Source organism: Acomys minous (assembly GCF_964271855.1).
Source record: "Acomys minous genome assembly, chromosome: 14".
Classification (NCBI taxonomy): Eukaryota; Metazoa; Chordata; class Mammalia; order Rodentia; family Muridae; genus Acomys; species Acomys minous.
The window spans coordinates 17,738,223-17,763,220 of NC_140496.1; the positions used below are offsets into that span (position 1 = coordinate 17,738,223).

Consider the following 24,998-nt stretch of genomic DNA (forward strand, 5'->3'; position numbering starts at 1 on the left):
GAGAGGGGCGGCCAAAGAGCCTTGGAGACTGTTTAAGTGGAGGGTGTGTGTGTGTGTGTGTGTGTGTGAGAAAAAAGAGCTGAGGGGGAGAAACAGAAGAGTCACGGCAGCTTCTGGACTGAAAAAGCGAGCATCTTCTGACGCTTAACTGGAAGAAACAGCGAGAAGAGCAAGCCAGGGCAAGGAAGCTGATTACAGATGAAGGGCGTGAGTGACCAGACCGGAGGGGATTCAAGGGCGAGGACTGCGGTCCATGTTTACGGCCAACCTGGCGAACCCAGAAAAGCCCCCTCCCCCCCTCCCCCCCCCCCCGCCCCCGGTGTCTGCAGTACCTGTAATCCATAGTTAATGTTCTTAGTGTCAAAGGAGTAGTTGACCAGGGAGGCCTCCCCCTTCAGCACTATCTCATAGGTGGGGCCTCCTTCCACCTCACACAGAGCTTTGGCCCGTGCGATGATGTCACAGTGGCCGTAGAAGGTGAAGGATATCTGCTGGCTGCTGTATGGCTGCAGGACTCCGTAGAGGGGCAGAATGTCAAACACCTGTGGAGAGAAGCCATCCCGCATGCGAAGAGCTGTCGGGGTGATGGGTCTGCAGTGGGTGAGTTAAATCTTGCCAGTGGGCAGACGCATTCCTGACTTCGGGCTCTGGAACACGCGTGGAGGTAACAGTGGAAATGCTCTGCTGGGTGGATGTTAGTTTGCAATAAGAAGCAGGTGCTGGGAAGCATCCGTGCTGGGCGACTAAGGACCCCAGGGGTATCACTCACTTCTTCTATCCCAATGGAGAGCATCTCCTCTTGTTCGAAGATCCACAGGGATTCTGGGTACTCCATCTGGCTCTGGCTCCTTTCTGTTCCTGCGGAGCTGTATTTGATTGCCTGAAAATGAGCGCGGGAGGAAAAGCAAGCATGAGTGACAGCGCATAATCAATGCACACCTCCCTTTCCCTTTGGGCAAAAGGAAATATGGAAAATATGATGATAAGAACGGGGCTTGTGGGGGATGGAGAGATGGCTCAGTGGCTAAGAGCAGGCACTGCTATTGCAGAGGACCTCGGCTTAGTTCCCAGCATCCACAGCAGGCGGCTCATAGGCACCTGCAGCTCCAGCTCCAGAGGATCGGCTTTCTCTTCCGGCCACCATAGGTACTGCACTCAAGAGCATATACCCCACCCCATCCTCAACACAAGAATATGTAATTGAAAATACAGCTAAAGAGACTGTTCAGGAAGTTGTCTCCTTTGCCAGTGTGTTCCAGGCTCTTCCCCACTTTTTCTTCTAACTTTGACATGAACTCTGGTGCTCCATATTTGACCACCTCCCCTTCGTGGGGAGGCCTGGTGGCACTCAAAGAAAGAATAAGCAGGCTCCCAAGATGAGACTTGATAGCCTGTGACCATATAGTGGGGGAGGAGGTCCTCCTCGGTCATAGACCTAGGGGAAGAGAATAGGGTGAAAGCGGGAGGGAGGGAGGAACGGGAGGATACAAGTGATGGGATAACAACTGAGTTGTAATCTGAATAAATTAATAAAGTAAAAATAAAATAAAAAAGAAACAACAACAACAAAAAGAAACTGGACATTTCCTCACAACAACAACTGGACAATGCCCCAAATGTACATACATGAGTATTTACGGTAGAATCATTTTAACCGGGGAGCTCTGAGAACAAGCTGACTGCCCACTAGAAATAGCATGCTTTAAATAAAGTGTGCATAGCACTTCTCTATCCACAGTGTGTATTTGTGGGCCAGGAACAATATGTGCAACGTGTTCTTGAGAGAAAAGGTGGTTTCATTCATAGGAAATGACATGGGCCTCATGTGAGCCACACTCAGAAGGCATTAGTGGGGGTAAGCTCATCCTGAGGTTTGCATGCGCAAAGCAGATATCTGGGGGCCCGCTAAAAACGTCGGCAGTATTTTCTTATGAATGATGGGGTTCAAAGGAGTTCTGATTTTTCAGTGTTGTGTGGATTTTCCACAACAAGTGTCTCTGAAGATGGAAATCAATGAATATTCAGGAGACAAATATGTGAAATTAAAAAAGCAGGGGGAGATGGCTCAGTGGTTAAGAGCACTGGCTGCTCTTCCAGAGGTCCTGAGTTCAAGTCCCAGCAACCACTTGGTGGCTTACAACCATCTATACTGCGATCTGATGCCTTCTTCTGGAATGCACCATTTATGCACACAGAACACATACATAAATAAATAATTTTTTAAAAAGCAGAGAAGGATCTAAGCAAAGAAATTACAATGAGTAGGTTATAGTACACATGTATGTATATGCATCCCTGTCCTGTGTATATATCTCTGTCTACCTCTCATGTGATAGAAGTCTTCATAAGCATTAGTTAAAATATTAAAAGAAGTTGATACACATTCATACACAAATTTAATATATTAAAAACATATGGTTAAAAAATAATACTCCCACCAATATTCCTTACACTTCATTTGTCTCTTAGATAACCACTGTTTGTTTGTTTTTGATAGATTCCATTTAATTATTTTCTTCATTTTACTAGTTTTTGAAAATTTATTATAAACTCCCAGGACACCTTCAAAGAAAGCTTCCAATTGCAATTGGTCCAGCATTTCAAACTCCCACACAGGACTCTAACTAAGCCTGGAATTTCTCAACATTTAGAAACTGGACCACAAATGCTATTCCTAGCTTGTTTAACCATTTCCCCAATTTTATTTGGGCCCCTACAAAGGTATTGTTCATCCCAAATCAGCTGGAAGAAACCTTAAGAGAATGATGCCCTATTTCCTTTAAGGGGGGTTGGGTAGGCTTTTGGTTGCTTTCTTGGGCTGTAGATGGTTATTTTCAATGAGAGTCGGTTACAAGTTATTATTGGTCTTATTTAGAGAGAAAACAAGGTTGGATTCAGGCATGTCTATCTTTTCCTTTATCTTACATTCTTAGGTTTGGAGATAGTGGTTGAAAAGAAAAAAGGGGGAATAGAGATATATAGGGAAGAGAGAACAAAAAGTAGATTAGTGACTCTACTCCTCTACTTGATGCCTCAGTTGTCACTCACAAGGTTATTTTTAATTCGCTGGTATAGAATTTTGTATATAGGCATAAAATAAGTTTAGATACAGTGGTATAGAATTCAATATAAGATTATTCTACACACACACACACAAATATATATATATATATATATATATATATATATATATATATATATATATATATATATATATATACACTCTAATATAAGGTATTATACCCATATAACTCAAGTATAATACAAGGTTTATTTCCAATACTTTGAAATGCTATTGCAGCTGTTTAGGATAAATAACATATACAAGTTAATTGTTAGTTGATCAAATCATGGTCACATCAATTACTATTCTATTTTTATCACAAGAATATACATCTTAGGTGTAACAGATAGATATATTCTATAGAAAGACAAAGTAAAATAGTTAGATAAGGTCTTCAAAAACCTCAGAGACATACAGAATATGGCATTTAAAAATGTTTTTAAAATTATTTTAAAGATTCACTGACAATGAGACAGGTTAACTCCTGGCAACACCCAGCCTAACTCAAAGAGCATCAAAGAGCCTCTTTATGGAGATGGCTTCAAATGTGGCAAAAAAGCCACTGGGAAAAATGTTCTTGTTTCTACCACAAACAGAATTCTGCCTTAAAAAGGGCAAGCTTGGATGTAGGCAGAGTCAATGGCCAAACTCTGGGTAAGCAAGTCCTCAATTGTTCCTGCCTCACAAACATGTCTGTCAGATATATTGGGTCAGAAGGCTGAAGATGATGCTCCAATGTTATAGAGGATTTTGGGTGATTATTCAGATACCAAACTGTCTCTGTCATCTTCACCTTTCGAGAGCTATTAACCTGCACTCCTGGTATACTCAGGTAATCAATTTTATCACTTCTCAAGTCTCAGATGGAGTTGAAGACCAGATAGTTTAGTTCACAATAATTAAGCTTAGTTGTTTAGAGGTTAAAATGTTTTTAGGTCTAGATAGATGTTTTAAGTTGAGAATGACGAGATATAGATATTGATTTACATTCAGAATTTTAGATGCACTAAGATAGGAAAGATGTTTTCTTCAAGGGTGCCAAATACAAATAGCCAAAACACTAATATTGTAACATATAACTCCTCATTGTGTCATGGTTCTTCTTGCTATAGGTAGTTTATTGTATATATGTGTAATAATATAAATGTATATGAGAAAACAAAAAAAATAATAAAAAAGAAAATTTAATTTAAAATACTTTTTAAATATTTTAAAAATATTTGAGAGTGGGTAAGTGCATGCGAGTGGAGGTGTCCATGGAGGATGGAAAATGAATGCCAGATGCTCTGAAGCTGGAGTTTCAGGTGGTTGTGCACTTCCTGATGTGGGTGCTGGGTATGTCCTCTGGAAGAGCAGTAAGTGCTCTTAACTGGCTGTCTAGTCTTTATTTGACTGGTAAGTACAGACAACCTACTGTGAACTAGTTCTTGGTACTGCTGCTAAAATGGCGAACAGAACAAGAAAAGAATATGCCCAGCCCTCCTGAGCCTTGCACTTCTTAGATATTCTATGCGGAAGCAAATATATCTATGCTGCCATTTAAGAGGCATAGAGAACACTAAGTCTGACAGCCAGACAAATGTTTACAGTTATGGAAAGTGTATTAGGTGCTCAATAAGTGCTAGTTGTTGGGGCTGGAGAGATCACTCAGTGGGTAAGAACAGCGGATGCTCTCGCAGGGATCTGGGTTCTATTCCCAACACCTGCCTGACCACTGAACCATCTGTTCAATTCTAGAAGATCTGATGCCCCTTATGGCCTCTCTGGGCACTGCATACACACAGTGCACATACATACACGCACAGGCAAAACCCCTATGTATGAAATATTACAAAGTAACTATTAATTGTTGTTTTTATATACTTCTGCCTTGACACAAATGGTAGCACACTATGTGCCCTTTTTACTTAATACTTTAGACATTATACCAAACTGGTAGAGAACTTATTTGCTTTGTATAATAGAATTCCATAGCACTGCCTTGTGCAGATGCAATTTGGCTTATTCAGTTAATCTCCTGTTGGCAGAATTATTGTTTCCAAAATGTTCTTGCTCTTACTTGCTCTTATAAACAAAACTGTGATGTACAAGGCTAGATATATCTTCCTATAAACACAGAGGCATATCTGGAGGATAATTTAGAAGAGGAAGTATGCATTTTAAATATTAATAAACCTGCCAAGTTACATGTCATAGAGGGTACACCAATTTGCCCCCTGTCTGTATATATGAAAATCTCTGGTCATGCATAATTTTTTTGTCATGACTCTTGTCTTAGCTTGGACACAAAATAATTCATTTTGGGTCTTGAAAATTTTTTTCTTCTTTGCTATTTCTAAGATGCAATAAAAAATATCTTTCTAGTGAAGAACTTTGTGTCTCCAGTGTTTTTTGTAGTCTGTCATTCTAGTGGAAGTATTTAAGGGCATGCATTCTACATATGTGGGGAGGGCATGTGTGCATAGATGCTTATTGTGTATACATGTGAGAGCAGGTACCTGTGTACATGTATGTGGAGGCTAGACGTCTGTGTTTACATCTTGATCACTATCTTTTTGAGGCAGAGTGTCTCACTGATCCTGGGGCTAAGCAATTTGACGAGACTGTAGGGTTCTACCTGTCTCCACACCTGTCCAACCAGTGCTGGGTCCCTGATGCATGACGCAGAGACCTGGCCTTTGCATGGGAGCTGGAGATTTAAACTCAAGTCCTCAGGCTTGCATAGCAGCTACTTTAGCCACCGGGCCACTTCCCGAGCCCAAGGTGTTAAACTTGCCTTTTGCATATACTACATTATTCTCGAGAAAGATCCTTTCCCATTAGCAGCCCCTATGCAGGGAGTGGGGAGAACACATGACCACCGAGGCCTAGAGATCACCAATTTTTTCACTTTTTGGAAACTTGTGTCCCGAGGGATCCTGGGCTCTCACTGAGGTGCTCACTCTGGGGAGAAGTGACCCAGGCCAAGCTACCAAGCCTCGTGCCAGTTCCACCCCAGCGTTGTACTTGGCATCCTGCTCATGGTTCCTCTCAGCTTTGGGAAGGATCTTTCACTTGTTAACCCCACTCAGGAGCAAAGGAATCATACTTCTGAGACCACGGTGGATGCTGTGGGCTTTTTCAGTTCTCTTTCTTCAGGTCCAGCTTCGTCATCTATGAGGATTGTCCTGGGGAGGTTACAGAAACGAGAGAATGACTCACTCGGCAGCCCTCATCACCAGCCCAGGCGTACGTACCCCCAACACCCATCTTTCCCTTTCTCGCTACCATATCCCAGAATAAGTAGAGAGCATCACTCAAGAGACACTTTCTCTAAGCTGGCGGTGCTCATCTGTCCTCTGCCTTCAAATGTGTAGAGTGGCCATCTACACTGCTCAGTCTCCCAGCGGCCACCCTTTCCTGGGGGCATCAGGCTCATGCCCAGCTTGCAAGGCATGCTGGGAAGAATGAGCAATTCTTCAGTTTGGACACTTCCTCAGTGCTCAGTGTTCAAGTTCATGATGTTTGATCTCGTTTTAGTCTGGGTGTCACTGTCCAGTCTAAGCTGGCTTCAAACTCATAATCCTCCTGCCTCAGGCTCCTGAAGACTGGCATGACAAGCATGCCCCACCATACCTAGATGAATTTTCTAACTATTCGGAGCATTTTTATTGTGAGGATGCAATGTCTGATGGATGGATGTTGACATTATTTTATGATTTCTACCTTGAGTCCCATCCTGTTGGCAGAACTTTGCTCTGTGGAGAGGCAAAGGGAAGGAAGGAAGGACCCAGTACCCCAGGGTTAAGAGCTCTGTTCCCTACCTGAGAACACAGATGGTTCTCAGCTCTTTAACTGTGAGGGCCAGCTGGTAGGCCTAGCACACTCACCTAACTGTTGACTAGTGTGTTGCTGAATGGACAGGTGAGGGATGGGTATTAAGAGCGCAAGTTCAGCGAAGAGGAAATGATGCTGCAGGGAACAAGGCCACACTGGTTTTGCCTCCTTACTTGATAGAGTCGCTGAAGTCCATTTCGGTAGACTCTATCATCGGCGGGGCTGCTAGCGAGCTGGTGGTTACTGAGGTTACTGGGATGGACTCCACTTGGGAAATGAGGCCACTGTAGGGCTTGGCAGATGGCACAAACCTACCAAGGCAAGGGGGCGTTTTAAATTACAAATTGTTGGCCCCTGAGCTCTCATTTTCTAAGACCATTTTCTAAGACACATCACAAAGACCCAGAAGGCCAGTCTTGCGCCCTCTCTTGGACTTGGCTTCTTCAAATCTCATCAGTCTCAGTCCTCAAAGTTTTGAGGACCACCCATCTCAGCCTGGATCCAGGATCTCCCCTCTGAGCATAACCAGACTCCTGAGAGTCCCCTCCCCCATCTTCCTTCGCCTCCTTGGTTGACTGTGCCCCAGGACTTGTTTCTCACAGCACCAGATACAGTGCGCTGCCTGAACTGCACAGCCAAGCATGCACAGGAATGAGTGAGGATCTGCTCCCACACAAGCAGAATGCAGATTGGGAGTAGGGTGAGGAATGTAACGCAATTCCTGTTGGGATCCTGAATAAAACAAACAAACAAACAAACAAACAAACAAAAACCCAACCCATCCCTTCTAGTGTGGAATCCTCAGCACCTTGCTTGATTGACACATCCCAACACGGAGCCCATTGGTGAGTTTGCTGCCACTCAAGTTCTGAGTCAAGGGGATCCAGGGGAAATTAGGTGGCTGCGCTAGCCCACGTTCAGGTGTCACTAGTTAGACGATAAAGGCCTTTAGATCTCACCGAGGCTGAGGCCAAGGTGGTGGGCTCACTCCCGTTCCTCTTTTCTTTCTGGGCACACCTGACTTTTATTCTGGACTCCTATGTCTTCCTCTATGTCTTACTGTAAATTTCAGCCCAGTTCACTTATTTAATCACAAGTAGCTTGGTGCTACTCATATGTGGTGGAAGTTTTGGGAAGTAAGGCCTAGCGAGCCTTTAGGTCGCTGAGGATATAGCATTAAAGGGCATGGCAGAATGCTCCTGTCTCCTTCCTCGCTTTGCTCTCTGGCTTGCAATGAGATGAATGGGTTTGCTCCATACCGTTGTGTGTTTGCTTTGTCACAGGCCCCAAAGAAACAAGATGAACCAAGTATGGACTGATGCCTCTAAAAGTGTGAGTTGATACAAACCTTGCTGAGTAACTCATTCTTTTTGGACAAATTCCTTGGTAGGGAACTGCTGAATTATATGACCTATGCACATTTAATGTTAAAGAAAACCACCAAACATGTCACACTTGACATAATATAATATATTATCATTAGTAGGCTTATTTTAAGGGAATGTCTTATATGATTACTACAAATGGAATGCTAGCCTTAATTCATTTCAAAACTCAATAGGGGGAAAAAATCAGTGTTATTTATTTGCCTAGTGAAGGCTCTGAGCAGAGCGTTGCCTGCTGTTTTTATGAAGGAAGACCACTTTACTTCCCCTTGAGGAACCTCAGAGCTGGTGTCATCTGTAACTGGGCTCATTACAGAACCATGAGCTTTGGAGGGCATGGGTCTTCTCCTCGTCCTTGCAGCACAAAGTCTATTACACAGACACTGAGCTCAATGGATGTTTGATTGGCTGCCTGGCAGGGTAGGTGGTTAAATGAGGGCAGGTAAGCAGTGAGCCACACTCATACCCCACCTAGGACGGCCTTATCTTTCCCGAGCATCCACTGGGCTGGTTTTAGAACAGATGGTTTTTTTTTTTTAAAGTTGACATTGGTTTCTTAGCAGAGCCTCTCTGTAGGGGTGGACGGGGTATAGGAAAATCTCCTGAGAAACCTGATACAATTAAGACTCTTGGCCCCCTCCTTGGGCAGGTTCAGGTCTCCAGTAAGAGCCCAGGAGTTAGTTTTAAGTCATCCCAGCTGCTTCTGGTGACAAGAAGCCACCATGGGTGGGAAGTCACTGTGATAGCTCAGGGTAGAGCTGATAATTAATGTGGGGTTAACACTGTAGCCCTTCCCAGCTAGGGACAGTGAAACCCCAACAGAGGACAGTTCTGAGCACTTATTAAATCACCACAGGTCAGCAGAGATTCCTGGAGGGGACCTTCTGCTGGGCCACGGTGCACATAATAGCACTCTTTCATCCAACACTGGCACCCTCACCCCCAATGTCTTCCAAATTGAAAAGAGAACATGTGAGAATGTCTGTCAAGGAAAAATAAAAAGCTGTGGAGTGTCTGAAAACAACACCTCAACTGGGAAGCCAGAGGTCTCTTTGGAAACAAACAAGAGAGTTTAATGTAATGGGACCTTCAACTGAGCAGAGGCTTTAACTCATTAAAGCCTGCCCCCCCCTCCCCCGCATCCAACTCCAACACTGGTGTGGCTCTCCCCAGAAAAAGGTTTTCTCCTGCAGGTGTAGCCTGGCTTCCTTCTCCCTCGGGCTTACATAGTTATTTTCCTGCCATGCTGGCTCTCACAGGATTAGATCCTGTTATTTTTAAAAGAGAGTATGCAGCAATCAGGGAAAATCAATATTGCTTCAATTCTAGAGGGATCGCTGGAGACACCAGGAGAGGACACACCTTTGGGCCACAGCAGCAGCATCTGAATGTCAAACGCAGGCTGATAAACAGCACTGGGTCAGGGTCAGGAGTCTCCATCTTTGTGTTTTATTTTGACCTCATGGGTAAGGATGAGTACAAACATTTGTGCTACACAGTTAAATAAAAATGACTGCCTCTCTCATGTCCTGTCCTCCCCTCCACGGCAAGCTGGTGCAGGAAGGTGGAGGTCACACACACTCTGGTCTGGGCAGTGAGGTCCCACCCGGGTCCGGTGGTAGGGAGCATAGTGGTTGGGACAGGTCACTTTGCAGTGGACACAGTGACTGACAATTGGTTTACTTATTACATTTGTATTCCAGAAGTGTCCCTTACTGAGGGGCCAGGACAGCCTCCAGCCTTATGCAAAGGGCCTGCAGATGTGCTCTGACTGGCTGGACAAAAGGCATTTGCTATTTTCCAAAAACAATACAGATCCCCCTGCTAGGAGGATGTGCTCATTGCCTGAGGCTGTGGGTGCTGGGAGCACCTTTCTCTAGCATGGCCCTGCCCTTTAGAAAGTCCCTCACAGACCAAGAGTTTCTCAGGAGGTTATGTCTTCCTGGGGTCATATTCACACTTCCATAGACCACACATTGCAGTCCACTCAGCAGCCAGGCCTGCCTCCATCACCACCTCCACCCTAGCACATGATGCTGTATCCAGTTTCAGGGTGATGCTCACTCAACGCTTATTGAATAAGGCATTGTATTCAAGAGTCCCCTAAGGGGGGAGGACATGGCTCAGCAGTTAGAGCGCTTGCTGTGCAAGCACGGAGACCAGAATTCAGATCCCCAGAACTCGTGAGACTACTTGGTGGGCAAGGACGCCTCGCTGTAACTCTAGAGCGCAGGAGGCAGAGACGGGATCCTTGGAAACAAGCTGGCTAGCGGAACCCGTGAGCTGTGGGTTCGATGGAGAGACCCTTCCTGAATAAGTGAGGTGGAGAGCGATTACAGAAGACACCTGATGTCAGTCTTGGCTCTCCACATGCCTTTTGAACACACACGCACCGCATATTTACGGCCATGTATACACACTTACATATACACGCTTACATATACATGAGAGGGGAAAATGTCCTGTTAATTAGTTTCCTGTGTTAAAGAGTTACAAAGACATCACAATCCCTCACACAAGGAACATGTAATGTGTCATCTGGGACCTTCCCTTGTAATCTAAGGAAAAGAAGACATCACTGACCTTGCTTGCCCTGAAGAGATGTCTCGGGAGTTTAGCAACGAGGGGACTAGGAGAAGACACTTAACAGAATCTACCTTGAGGCTCTTTTAGAGGGATTTCTGTGAGACACTGCCACTTCTATGAAGCTCCAGAAGGTGTCCCCAGAGCTACACACGCTCAGAAGGTCCGCCGAACAGGTAGACTGTGAAATCTCATAATATGTTCAGCTTCAAAGCACTTGAAAAATACTTTCAAAACCGGAAGGCTTAAAAAGTCAGTTTCTTTGAGTGTCTGGCCTCCCATAGAGATGGCTTATATACTTCGGGAGACTTTTAATTAACGTGAATACATAGGTATACGAACTCCTTATGAATCCTGTTCCTAAAGGAGACGAGCCACCGTAATCTGGCCCCGGGCTCAGCTCTTCACTGACACTCTCCACTGGTTTCTTTAGAAGCCAGCTTCGCTCTGACTGACTCTCTGTGAGGCTGATGTCCGCAGCTGATATTAAAGACACTCGGGAAATGCTTTTAAAAGGTGTGAACCAGTAACAAGGTGACCAGAGTCTTCTATAACAACATGAAAGCAGGACCAAAAAAGTTTTATAACATACAAAACTGAAATGGAAAAAAAAAAACCCAACCCCAAACCTAGAACCTTAGTGGTTCATCTGGAGGGAAACAGAGCTGCCATGTCAGGAAACCGGAGTATACTGAACTACAGACAGAGCTGGATGGCAAGAGACCCAACATAAAGACCACTTTCAAGTTCTATAGAGAGTAGATTAAAGGCCTCCCCCGATCCTGGGACCTCCCTCTGCTGGAAACCTCGGGCCGCTTGCAGGTGTGTCAGAGAGACTGCAGGTTTGCTTCTGGAAGGTCAGATTTGAGAGATGGCTTCTCGTTCTCTCAGGCTCTGAGGCTAAGCTGACCCTCTGGTCAGATACCTCCCAGCTGGACTTTTGGTAGATGGGCTATAGAAAGCCTAGGGGCTTCCCAGAGGGCTCTGAGGACGCCGAAGAAGTGCTGACCTATTGTTTTCACTCACAGTGGACCTCAATTTGCTAACAGCTGCATATTTGTAACAGGAGTGACTGGCGTACGTTAGCACGTTTGCGTACAGCTTGTGATTCCCCACTGAGAAGAGAGTGGGGAACTGTGCACAAGGGGGTGCGATGGGGGCTGTGGACAGACAGACAGACAGACTGATGATGATGACATGATGACAGGACTTCACCTGGCTAATTCAGTCTTCACCGACCTTGTAGAGAGGTAGTTTCAGTTTAATGACTCAAAGCACGGAAGGTTGGGTTGGGGAGCTCATAGGACAGACACGTTTATTCTCCTTTCTCCTATTGCCTGGGACAGAATCAGCGACAAACTGGAGAGGAACAGGAGGAGGTCTAAAACATGGTGATGTCATGCTGAGGGCAAAGGCCAGAGGAAATTTATCGATAGAGAGGAACAGATGGGAATTCTGGCCGGTTCGGCAAAGCAGCAGATGCTGTTTTCCAGATATTAGGAAACATTCTGCATATTTCACATACACTGGGAGGGAAAGAGATGAACTAATGAGAGGCTAGGGAGATGTTCAGGTGGTAAAGTTCTTGCCTGGCTAGTGTGAGAGACCAAGCTCAGGCACCTAGCACCTATGTGCAAAGCCAGGTGTGCTGGCACAAGTCTGTACTCCCAGCGCTAGGCGAGCACAGTCAGGCCGATCCCTGAAGCTCACTGGCCACTCAGCCCAGATGAGTTGATAAGTGAGAGACGTGGGTAAAGCGAGGGAGGCCAGCATCTGACATTGACCTCAGGCCTATACATATATACACATGTGCCTATATAGGCATGCACACATGCGCACACCCACACCAACATGTATGCACACCTTACCCCCAGCACACACATTGAGGATCAAAGGGAAGCCGGGTGGTCCTGAATGGGATGCCACTGCAGGATGACAGTGTGGCAGGCCAGAAGGAGGCTCAATCCAGGAAGCAAGTGGGTCTTAGGAAGGAGAAGCAGACCTGGGAAAAGATGGCACAAAGGCAGACTGGCGGGCTACAGAGCAGGGCGGGGCCTTGGGAATGTGCCCATCAGCGTGACCAGCTGCTCTTCAGTGGGACTGCGCCAGCCGAAACTCTCACTAGACAGAGACATCTTCAAAGTGACTATCAGTTTAAACTTCCTTCAGCCATGTCTGAGCTGCAGCCATGCACCTCCTGATGTCATGCGGTCAGGGCCTATCTTAGTTTCTCCAGCGGGGTGGGTATAAACCAGGATCGGCCTCTTGTTTCACTTTCCATAACTCATGGCCACTAATGAGGTGGAATAGCTTTGCATTCTTTGTTGGTCACTAATATTTCGGCTTCCATGAACTTACTGGTCACCGTGTTCTCTCCTTTTTCTAAATCCAATTTGGTCTCTTCCTTCAAAGCTATTCTTTATTATGGACACTACTCATTTGAAGATAATATGCATGCCAACATTTTTTCTCAGCTTGTGACCCGCCTTTGCACTCCTTCCACGTTGATAAATAAAAGCTCTCAAACCTAATGCCGAGTTCATGACTAGCTTCAGTGTGATTTTGCATCTTGAGAAATTCTCCATTGTTTGTTTAGAGATCACTATTTGATTCCTTACTTTTTTTTTTATCACCTACGCATTCTTCAAGTTGAAAAATATTTTGGCCCTTCTCATTTACATTTTTAACCCCTGCGAAATTATTTTCTTTGTAGTGTAAATGTAGGACTGCAGCTTGGATTTTTCCGTTGTGGATGGCAGATCACTCCGTGGACACCTAGTGAATAGCGTCCCTCTACTGCTCTTGCCTCAACAGTTTCACTTTTGTCATGTTTTTATAAATTTACCACTGTTTCTGGGCTCTCGGCTCTGTGCCTTTATTTTGTTCACCTCTGCACAAAGACCCCTATTACTATTACGTTCTTATGTTTTTGAAGGGGCTTGGCTGATTTCAAACTTTAGCAATTTCATGTAAATTTTAAGAGCAACCTGTCAGCATTCTGACTGAAACGGCACGGTGGGCATAGTAAGTTGAGTCTTTAAAGTCAATGAGAAAGTGTGGCTCATCTGAGTCTTTAGTGACTTTTAAAATAGATTTAAAATTTTTTGTGTGTCTATATAGTTCTTCCTCCCCCCACACACTCTCCTCTCTCTCTCTCTCTCTCTCTCTCTCTCTCTCTCTGTGTCTGTGTGTCTGTGTGTGTGTCTGTGTATCTCTCTGTGCTCACTCACTAGCCATGGTATGTGGGTGTGGAGGTCGGGATACAACTTGTGGGATTTGATTCTTTCCTTCTGCCATGTGGGTTCTGGGGACCGAACACGGGTTGTCATGCTTGGTGGCCAAGTGCCCTCCCCTGCTGAGCCATCACACTGGCCCTGATAATAACATTTTCTCAGTTCAAAAGTCCTTATTTCTTTTCAGACATTATGCTTAGGCTCACTTTCCCTCTTCTTGCGGACAGCGGTGGAGTGTTTTCTGCTGAGGGTTGGCGGGACTGCCCAGCAGGACTGCCCAGTGGGACTGCCCAGGGAGGTTTTGTAAAGCTTGTTTCTGCTGACTAGTTTATGGATGTTTATGCTTCTCTCTTAATTAAAACCTTCTCGTTGCTTGTGATGTTTTGAATCTAACTAAAACTTTGCAGCATGGTTCATAGTCCCCTCCCAGGTCTGCCTCCTAGAACTTTCCAGCTAAGCAGCTTTCATTTTCCTGATGCCAAGTTTCTGTGCCTACGGTCTTAGGTTTCAATGTTTCCTCTTTGGCTTACTGGACTTCAAGCATAAATACTGTCATAGGTCAGACTAGGCTCCTGAACCTCTTATGCTGAACCCCTAACTCATAGTAACTCAGAAACGTTTTGTCAGTGGCGACTAAGTTGGACAGAGCCCTAACCCAACATGGCTTGAATATTTCTGGGGCGAGTTGGGGGCTTGTGGGCGGGGTGTGTGAGGTTGCCCTGGTGCCTGCAGAGAGAAGGCATTACGAAGACATGGAGGAAGCTGGTGGTCTGCAGGCCAAGAGAGCCGGGAAACAGATCTTCCTTCAGGGTCCTCAGAGGGAACCAGCCAGACACAAAGCCTTGGTTTCTGTCTGAAGCAGTACTGTGGGCAGTTGGGGGTGTGGCCTCCATAGGCCAGGGCCTCCTATAGAACTCCATCCAGAGTCTCCAGTTGCAGTAGGCAGCTCCCCTCTTCTATCTGGAGCCAACAGTCAAGCACCGACTCTGCCCCAGCGACTTTGAGCATCCTCACCAGGTTTCTACTCTGAGTGATATTTGCAGTGTACAGAGCGGAGAAGAAAGTGACTTCAGGCCGCTGGACAAACTGTAGCTGTGGGGTTTTAAGATCCCCCATCTATGCAGGCAGAACTGCTTTCCTACCTAATCTCTCTCTTTCTTCCTGCAGCCCCTCCCTTCCTCTCCCTGCCTTTTGCCTCCATCCTAATCCCTTTCGGGTCCCAATACTTTTCTTTTGGTGACTGTCTACTTTGCTTGGGCTTTATTGTTAAAACTATAGCAATAACACTTCCTAAGTAAGCTTCATGTAAACAAGCCTGCCAGGAAGAGGGGATTATATCACATCATCTTTAAAAGAGCTATTTGTGTGTCTTTGGGTCCCATGCACAGCTTCCGTTGCTTGTCTCTGCATAGATCAGGAGGAATCTATCTTTGTATTCCAACAACACACGATACAGTGTCGGGGCAGAGTCTCCACAGAAGGCCTATTTAAATGAAGAGCGGACATACTGTAATTAAATATACAGAACAAGGCGCTGTGATGGGTCAGTAGGGATCAAGGTTTAAGGACAGGGCTTCATGGTCAGGTGTATCCACCATGGTGGCCTCAGTGTTGGGCAGAGGTGGCATTTATTCTGACTCCCCAGGGTACAACATGTTGCACTGTGAGACTGTTGCCTAATGCGTGAGGAGTAGTTCTATTTTTTGCTTTTGGTCAGAATTTTGGAACCGTCCTCTTTCTGCTCCTAATATCACCATATTGAGGGGCTGACCTCATGCAGCTGTCTACAGGAAACACTTATGCCTCAAGACATTTTCTTTGTGCTCTGGAGAGCTGGTAAAAAGAGTTCCTCGCCCCATAAGGGAAATGTGAATTCATTCCCTCTGGATTGGTGGTCTTGCCCTGTGACCTCAGAAGCAGGCATGCTGTATTTCACAGGACAGATCAAAACTGCAGAATCAGAAGATGTGACAGCGCCTTAGCAGTGTCCATGTGGTATAGGACCATTTAAGAGAAGCACAGTGGGTTCTGTCAGTCATTCTGTGGGACATCTTTGTTCTCCTCTGCCTGGCATCCTTCCTCTCCTTCCCTGGTCAGGTGACTTGCGTAGCCTTCCACCCAGTTTGCAATTTGCTAAGGTAGCAATGGGAGAAGAACATATTATGGGGAGGCTGTAGCCGCCATTCCCATTGGACCCATCTTTGGATTTCAAAGTCTATTATCCTACTCTAGAACACCAGCCAGTAAAGAGTGAGGCTAGAGAAGGGGCTGGAAGGGCATAAACACCAGCCTTGCGGATTGCCCAGTCCAAGATGGCCACGGCTCTGCTCCTTTGGAAGCATTCAGGTGTCCAGAGGCTCTATTGATGTAGGAGGAGGCCAGCTGATATCTTAAGCTGGCAGTAGTAGTTGGTTGCACTGACTTCTTGTGTTGATTTTTTTAGGCACGCAAAATTCAGTAATTATATGGTTATGGGCAGGGGGCTTGGATCAATGGTCCAAAAAACACTGAGGCCAGGGGATGCATTCTATGGTTGGAGTCTCTGAAAGGAGGCCCTGAGGGCCATGTTTGAAGCTGTGAAAGTTAAGTCCAAGTTGCAGTGAGGATCTCTGCAGTGGTAGAGAAGGCAGCACTATGGGATATCTGTCAAGGAAACGGAAGACACGGAATAGAGCTGGCTCAAGAAAGAGACTACATATGCTGCAGTGAGCAGAACCAAAGGGCTTGCCCACGCCGGCTGGAGCTCAGAGGAAATCATCATGAGCCCCAGATGTTGGACATGGAGCTGCAGGGTTTGCTGTTTGTGTCGCTGTGTTTCAGTCTTAGTTTGGGCCAGTCTTTCCTTGGTATTGTCCCTTACTCTCTTTGTGAATGGGATGTTTATTAAATGCTATTGGAAGAATTTAACCTATTTTTTAAAATTTTATTTTATAGTATGGAATAACAGTTAAGAGGCTGGCTTGAATCTCAGAAGAGATTTTGGACTTTTGGGCGGTGTTGGGAGGGTGGGACCTTTAGAGATCAGCTAAATGGATTCCACATTATGAGATGAATAAGAGACTCTGGTGGCCAGGCATGGGATGTTATGATTTAAAGTAATGTGTTTGGGATCATGTTGAGAGGGGGTGCGATGTTTACTCTTGTTATGATGGCTAATCTCCTTGTCAACTTCAGTGGCTTTAGAAATGGGGCACACATCTCTGGGTATGTTTGTAAGGACAGTTCCAGAGGAGCTAGGCTTCCAGACTGACTAAAAGGGGAAAAATGAAAAACAAAACAAAACAAAACAACCCCACCCAACCCACAATTAGCACTTATCTCTCTTTGATTCCTTTAACTGAATATGCAATGTGACCAGCAGCATCACATGCCCTGTCACGATGCACTGTATCCCATCAAAGTGTGACCCAAAACAAGCCCTTCCTTCTCTAAGCTGCTTTTATCAGATATTTTGTCAGAAAGATGAGAAAATGAAGATTCTTTGGCTCCAAATCTTTAGAATTCTGTGCTGGAGTTGTACTTGCCACAAGGCCACGGAAGAGCAGAGGGGGCCTTAGTGAACCTAAAAAGTCTCTGAGGTAGGAGAGCTCAGGATACCTTAAGGACATGTATGTTTTATGGAAAGCATTTGCTTTAATCACAAAACCTCCATTAGGATTTGAACTATCCCTGTTATACAGGCTAAGCATTCAGGACCCAGGGTTGTGAGAGTTAGAGGGGCAGAGCCTGGACTCCAACTAGCTTTATCCGGTTCTACAGCTCAGAGCCCCAGCTACTGTGAATTCAGAAAAGTTCTATTTTTCAAGCAAAAGAAATTGAGGGATGATGAAGACAGAAGGAAACATCCAGAAAATTAGGCTTCCTCTCTCCTCCCTACAGACAGTCTACCTCCTCTCCCAACTACATCGAGCGGCTGGTGCTCACCCCTGACAACTCAATGTGAAAACAATGTGTTCTGTTGCTGCAGCACTTGGTTCCCTTAGGCTCTCATATTTGATTTATTCATAATCTAATTTGGAAATGAAAAGCCCAAGTGGTCTGTGGAGACTTCCCCGTGCTCTGAGTCTTTGCGACGGCTCAGCTTTGTAGCTGCGAGTCCAGGTAGGTTTGTACCTGGGCTATGACATCTGCATTTGGTGTCTACATTTCTTGTCTGGTCTCTTAAAAACAAAGGGCAATTCAAGGGCAGGCGTTTTCTCCATCAGTTCTTATATGCCCCTCGGAGCGCCTTGTTCTTCATCCTGCTCTTCAGATGGGTTGAAGAGACGCACCCAGCGTAAGGCTCATCCCAGCAGGGACAGGGATGGCAGCAGGCCCCAGGCCCTTAGCAACATCCTTATTACACGTACATGTGCGATGGACTACCGTCCTCCGCCGTCAATCTAGAACACTGTCAAGGGCGCAGACCCGTGTGGATCAGCATGTGCCTAAGGCAATGGCTGGTATTTCCTGATCCTGAGTACTTATTTGGGACACTCACTCATTCTGTTCATCTGTGTTTTAAAAACACCATTACCATGATGGTGGGTGGTGGTGGTGATCATGTGGTGTGTGTGTGTGTGTGTGTGTGCTTGTGGAGGTCAGAGGACTGTTTTCAGGACTCTGAAGGCTGTTTTAGAGATCCTTGCACTGTGGCATCTGGAGATATCAGGCTTCCTTGGAAACTGCTTTTACTCATTAAGCTCTCTCACCAGACCCTTTTTCCTTAGTCTTATATGTGACCTGGGGGCTAACTTAGAAGGAAATGTAATCTCAAATAAGAGACATGCTTTAAACGAGTAAGAATTGCTTACAAAATCATGCATGCACACATGTGTGCACATTTATACACACACACACACACACACACACACACACACACACACATACACACACCCCACACACCCTGCAGGTGTCTAGGTATCTTCATACCTGTCTATACAAGAAAAGAAAAAGCCCACACTTGTGCTTTCAGTTCTCTCACTAGCCACAAAGCTCAGAATTCTAATGGGAAAGGAAAGGTTAGTGTTGTTATGTCTCAGAAAGTGACCTTTAGCCAGTGTTTTTTATGTTTTTCTGCTGGTGCACAGAGAGACCTTCTGGAGGGATGGTGGCATTTTTGGTTCTGTTATATGTGACATTTATGCCTTGAGCTTTTCTGTTTGGCAGGTGCCAGGAAGCTGACAGAAAAGATCCTTAAACAAGTTATGAAAACCCACCTTCCTCTCGCTGCAATAACCAGGGCCTGGATGTCGATTACCTCAGGGTACTGCCAGACTTTGGGGCTCCAAAGATGCTGAGGAGAATGTGCTGGGAGGATGCACTTGCCAGCCCCATGGGGATTAAAAGCCCACTGGGAGAACGGATGCTGAGCTATAAGTGCAGGTGTGATGTGCACGGAGAAAGCCAAGGTCCCCGTGCTCACAGCATGGACTCTGACCTGGGCAGGAGTCTCAGAGGATGCTTTTCTGAGGAAGAACACTGAAGCTAAGTCTTGAGGACCAGGCAGAAGCTAGGAGAGAGTGGGGGAAGGGCTTTCAGCAGAGATGAGGTAGTTGCACAGGAGCAGCTGTACATGGGACAGAAGCTGGGACATTAAATAAAAAGAAGATTGTCATTGTGGTGTATGCTGAGAGGGAACCAACTAGGAGGAACTCAGGGACCAGCCCGGGCCGAAGCTCACTGAATATCATCCCAAGTGTCTTGTACTTGATTCTAAAGAGTGTGGGTCACTTGAATCATTGTTGACGTAAGCGGAGGGGGCGAGGGGAGAGGGGGAGACACAAGCTCCTCCTCCTCAGGATCCTGAGTAGAAATGAGACTGGGGTGCACGTGTGGAAGCTGAGGGCCCAGTGAGGGCTGTCATGCCACCCACATCACAGGTGATGGTGAATAAAAGAGTTAGAGCAGTGGGACTGAACAGGAGGTTTTTATAAGGTAGAACAGGTGGGTTTGACATAGTGGGTGGGGTTTGGATGGAGAAGGATTCTGGTCCTTCCTGGGGAATAGTGATGTCACTCACTGGGACAAGGAGCCCTGGAGGAGATGGAGGGTGGGGAAGGGAGAAATGGGGAGGGGAGGGGACAAGAATTACAATGTGGCATGTTGGACCTGAGTCACTTGGTAGACAGCCAAGAGAAGAGACCACGAGTGCAGTGAACTTAGAACTGTGGTAGAGGGGTATATATAGGGGACCAGAGTCTTGGAAGTAGAGGTGGACTTAAGCTATTGGGGGGCTCCATCACTGGGAAGAGGGGGAACCTTGCTCCAGTGTCGTGATTATTGGCAGCGCTGAGAAGGAAGGGTAGTGGGACAAGAAGAGCAGCAGGGGACTATGGTACCTGCAAGTCAAGGAAAGAGTGACCGGCACCAACCGTTATCAATTATTGTTCTGAAAACCCCTGACCCTGTCATTCTCTTGATGACAACACAGGGCTCACCACTCCAAAAGTTTAAACTCCGTTGTGGAGCAGCACCACACTGGGCTGTTACACAGGGCCGCCAGCACACCTCTGCAGGGGCACCCCTATTATTTCTCTCATCCAAGGAAGGCCAAGGCCTCACCGTGCTGTGCTCCATGCTTCGCCTCTTCCCCAAACCCATTCTCTGCCCGGGGCAGTTTTGTTTACAGATCCACCCCATTCTCAGCTTTCTCAACCTCAGTGGTCCACAAGCCACGACCAGCAGCCCTTGGTGTGTGGAATGAGGTAAGGACTACAAGGACCAGCCCATCAGCTTCCTGGTTGTGGGGGAGGGAACAGGAAGTGTGACTACATTTTTGTCTGACCAGAGTGAATCTTCCCCAGGGATTCGGAGTCTGGAAGGGCACGGTCCCAGGAGTGCTGGTAACTGTTTGGAGACTGGGAGAAGAGCTGATCTACGAATGAGGCCAACACTTGATGACGAGCAGCGTGAAGGGGAAGAGACGCCATCTGTGATGATGGTGCTAGATGGATTCCCCTTAAGCTGGGCTAGAGCTAGACCAGCTTGGCTCTGCCCTTTGAGTTCTGCTCAAGGTCCAGGTTTCCGTGACTTCCAAGTCCAGCTTACATCCATACCCAGCTCCGGTGACTTAGAAGGCTCCCACACTTCTGCTTTGGGACATGGCATTGTGACATCGCAGGGCATGGTTACCGCCTGCCTCAGAACCTGTCATTACAGTGTGTCCTCCCTGAGTTTCACATCTGCTTCCCCCACTAGCCTCGGAGTAGGGTCACGTCTTGTTCATGTGCTCGTCTGCGTCACTTAGCAACTCTTGCCTAAATGGCTCTTTGATTGAAAGAACAAATGAGTTATAAGCGAAGACTCAATATCAAGAGACAGGAAGGTACTGAAGAGAGAAAGAAAATGGTTAAATATGTGCTTGAACCAATGAAAAATTGAATGTATCATATTCAGCATTGGCCAAGTACGTTTTCAAAATGTCATTATTTTAATTATGGAAATGGCCTCTCAAAAAGTAAAAAAATAAATAAGACGTGCCCTTGCTCCCAGATGGAATAAGCTCATTTAACTGTGTTACATCAGAATAATTTCACAAAATCTGGTATTCAAAGTGCATTAGGTCAGGTTGGATGATTTTCCCATAATTATTTTAAATGTTCATCTGCAGAATTTTATTCCAAACCCAAACAGTCCGTGGCATTTAATGAGCAGGCTCCAAGGCTCAGGCCCGGGAATGGCTGACAGCTTCAATGAGACACTGGGTCATTGCTAGATGTCCACAGAAGACATCCAGAGCAAGCCATCGTCACCATGGTAACAAGCACAGGCAAGAAAAGGGCCGTTGTCATGTATAAGATGAGGATTATGTACTGGAAGCATTGACAAGCCACTAAGGACATAAGAAAAGGTCTCCTCGGCCAGAGTGGCTGTGCACTGTCCACAGCTCAACACTGAGCTGTCAAAACATGCAGGAAGGAAGTATACATTATCCTATCAGTCCTGGCCATGGACTAAGAATAAAATGAGGTCCTCATCATTTCCCACTATTTTCCAACTCTGCATATAAAATATATGGACTAGACACCTATTCAAATATTCAGAACAAGCAATATGGACCTCAGTGGGGTTGTACACTCAATGCACAGGCCATATGTTTGGTTTGCAATGCTCATTAGGAAAACTCCAGGGGCCAGTGACATGGCTCATCAGCTAGAGGGACCTGTTGCCAAACCTGGTGACCAGGGTTTGATTCCTGGGACTCACATAGGAGAGTGTCAACTCTTGCAAGCTGTACCCTGACCTATGCATGTACGCTGTGGCATGTACACTGCCCTCCCCCCAATAAATAAAATAAAAAACAAAACTCTAGGGTCAGATGATTAAAGCTCAGTTAGAAAAGTATTTGCCAAACAAACACGATGACCCAGAACCCACACCTGGTGAGGTGCATGGCGCATGCCTGGAATCCTAGCACAGGGAAAGTGATAAGAGGGGCACTGCCGTGCCTCACTGGCCAGTCAGTCTAGCTTATTTGATAGGCTCCAGGCTAGTGAGAGACTGTCATAAAAAAACACAGACACCTGCAGAAGAATGAAATTAGATCTGTATCCCTCATCCTGTACAAAAACCAGTTCAAGCTGGATCTGAGATATTAATTTAAAAATTGAAACACATCATTGGAGAACACTGCAGAAAACAGGTCTAGGCAACAAAGGCACAGGCAACCACTCCAAGAATTGACAAAGGGGCTGACTACAGGAAGGAAGGAAGCTTCTTCGTAGCCATCCCTGCCAGAATACAACCACCAACCAAACCATCAACAGAGTAAGTAGATGGAACACTCCATACTAGCCACATCTCAGACAAAGGCTAATACCCAGAGTACACAAAGAGCTGCAAAAATCAAACACCGGAGAAGCAAAGTTGCCAATCAACAAAAGGGACAATGATCTGAAGAGATAGTGTTCAAAAAGAAAGGCTGGAGAGATGGCTCAAAGGTTAAGAGCGCTGCCTGCTCTTCCAACGGTCCTGAGTTCAATTCCTAGAAACCATATGGTGGCTCACAAGCATCTATAGTGAAATCTGGTGCCCTCTTCTGGCTTGCAGGTGTACATTCAGGCAAAACATTGTATACATAATAAGTAAATAAATCTTTAAAAAGGAACAAACAAAAAACCAAACAGACAAAAACAAAAAGAAGAAACACATATGACCAATAAGTATCTTAATTAGTGTTCAAAAATCTTTATCTATTAGGGAAATACAACTAAAACAACTTTGATAGGGCAGGTGAGGTGATGGCTCAACAATTACAAGCATTCGTTTCCTTTGCAGGAGACTAAGGTCTGGTCTACAGGACCCCACGGTAGCTCACAATTGCCTATAACCCCAGTTCCAGGGGACCTGGTGTCCTTTTCTGGTCTTGGCAGGCATCTGTGTGCACGTGGTGCACATACATACATATACCCATGGCACGTCTTCATGTTAAAAATAATAAATAAATCTTAAAAAAATACTTTGAGATTCTATGTCACCAAAATGAGAATGGCAAACATCAAGAAAAAAAATGCTGGGGCTGGAGAGATGGCTCAGAGGTTAAGAGCACTGGCTGCTCTTCCAGAGGTCCTGAGTTCAATTCCCAGCAACCTCATGGCGGCTAATAACGTGATCTGATGCTCTCTTCTGGCATGCAAATGTACATGCAGGCAGAGCACTGTACACAAAATAATAAGTTAAAAAATAAATAAAAACAATAAAAACAAATGTTGACAAAGATTTTAGAGGAAAGGAAGTCTTACACGCTGTTGTGGGAAGTACAAGTTAGTGTAGTCACTATGGAAATCAGTGTGGAGGCTTTCCCCGTACCTCCCACCCAACCGAACTAGAATATAACCCAGCTGTACCACGCTGAGCATGCCCAAAGGATGCTTGCTACACCTTATCAGAGACTCTCTCAAACTCATGGTCATCACTGCTCTTTTCATAATAGCACCAAGGAAATGACACAACCCTAGATGTCCATCAACAGATGAATGAATAAGGAATTTGTTAAAAAGTACACACACACACACACACACACACACACACACACACGGAATTTTATTCAACTCTAAAGAGAAATGGAATGATGAAATTTGTAGGAAAGTGGAAAGAACTGAAAAACACAATTTTAAGCAGGATAACCCGGGCTCAGAAAGACAAACACCAAATTTTCTTTCTCATTTGCAGATCTGAGTCTCTGTTCTAACAAATGTGAATATCCAGGTGGAAGAAAATATAGGTATAGACTAGGAAATCAGAAAGGAACGAGTGAGAATGCAATAAAAAGAGGCTTTAAGGGGGGGAGGTAGGGAAGACAAATAGTACAAAGTAGAAGGAGGGGAAAGGTATAGTAGGGATTATAATTATAATGTAATATAATTATAATATGATTATTTCTCCCTTTCCTTCTAAGCTAATTTTAAAAATTATAAATTAATGTTAAAAACCATGGTGGATGGTGCCTGAGGAATAAAATTTCAGGCTGTCCTCTGGCTTCCACATGCATGTGCCCATATATGCAAACATGTGCATGCACACCTGTGTACACACACACACAATAGCTATAGACACATGAACACACACATGCACATATGCAGAAAACCATAGCCAATGAAACAAAAACAAAAATAAGTGATGCCATACCAAACGCAAAAGACTCTGCACAGCAAAGGAAAATATCAACAGAGTGAAAGGGCTGCCTCAGGAGAGGGTGAGTGGGGCTAATTTCCATAGCTAGTAAGCAACTCCTACAACTCAATAGCCAATCCAAATTCCCAAGGCAGGTAGCTAATGGGCCCATTTAAAAATGGGTTAAGGCTTTGAATAGATATCTCTCCAAAATGTACACATAGCTGACAGTTACATCAAAACCCTTCAACATCACCAATCATCACAGAGATGCAAATCGCAGCCTCAGTGAGAGCTCCCTTCACAGCTGTTAGCATGGCTGCT

The 24,998-nt window shown here is 45.4% G+C and overlaps 1 protein-coding gene and 1 long non-coding RNA gene across 7 annotated transcripts in view; one reads left to right on the forward strand and one right to left on the reverse strand.

The window, feature by feature from the left end:
- The window catches only part of HYDIN (HYDIN axonemal central pair apparatus protein), a 346,689-nt gene that overhangs the window by 130,738 nt on the left and 190,953 nt on the right, over positions 1 to 24,998 (reverse strand). For 3 of the 5 annotated variants that reach the window (XM_084757699.1, XM_084757700.1, XM_084757698.1), the window contains 4 exons: positions 7,054 to 7,191; positions 6,153 to 6,231; positions 770 to 880; positions 333 to 542 (listed from right to left, as the gene is read on the reverse strand). In XM_084757699.1, the coding sequence (XP_084613825.1) occupies positions 333 to 542; positions 770 to 880; positions 6,153 to 6,231; positions 7,054 to 7,191 (538 nt within the window). Of the gene's footprint in view, positions 1 to 332; positions 543 to 769; positions 881 to 6,152; positions 6,232 to 7,053; positions 7,192 to 16,452; positions 16,725 to 21,625; positions 21,961 to 24,998 lie in introns of those variants that run through there. The other 2 variants (XM_084757702.1, XM_084757701.1) reach the window with 2 other exon arrangements.
- Positions 532 to 21,566, forward strand: LOC311583802. 2 transcript variants are annotated; one of them, XR_014774682.1, is made up of 5 exons: positions 532 to 664; positions 8,164 to 8,212; positions 9,595 to 9,731; positions 10,829 to 11,024; positions 20,867 to 21,566. It is a non-coding gene; the product is annotated as an uncharacterized lncRNA (long non-coding RNA). The 2 variants fall into 2 exon arrangements; XR_014774683.1 differs by lacking the exon at positions 10,829 to 11,024 and having other exon boundaries at positions 20,867 to 21,555.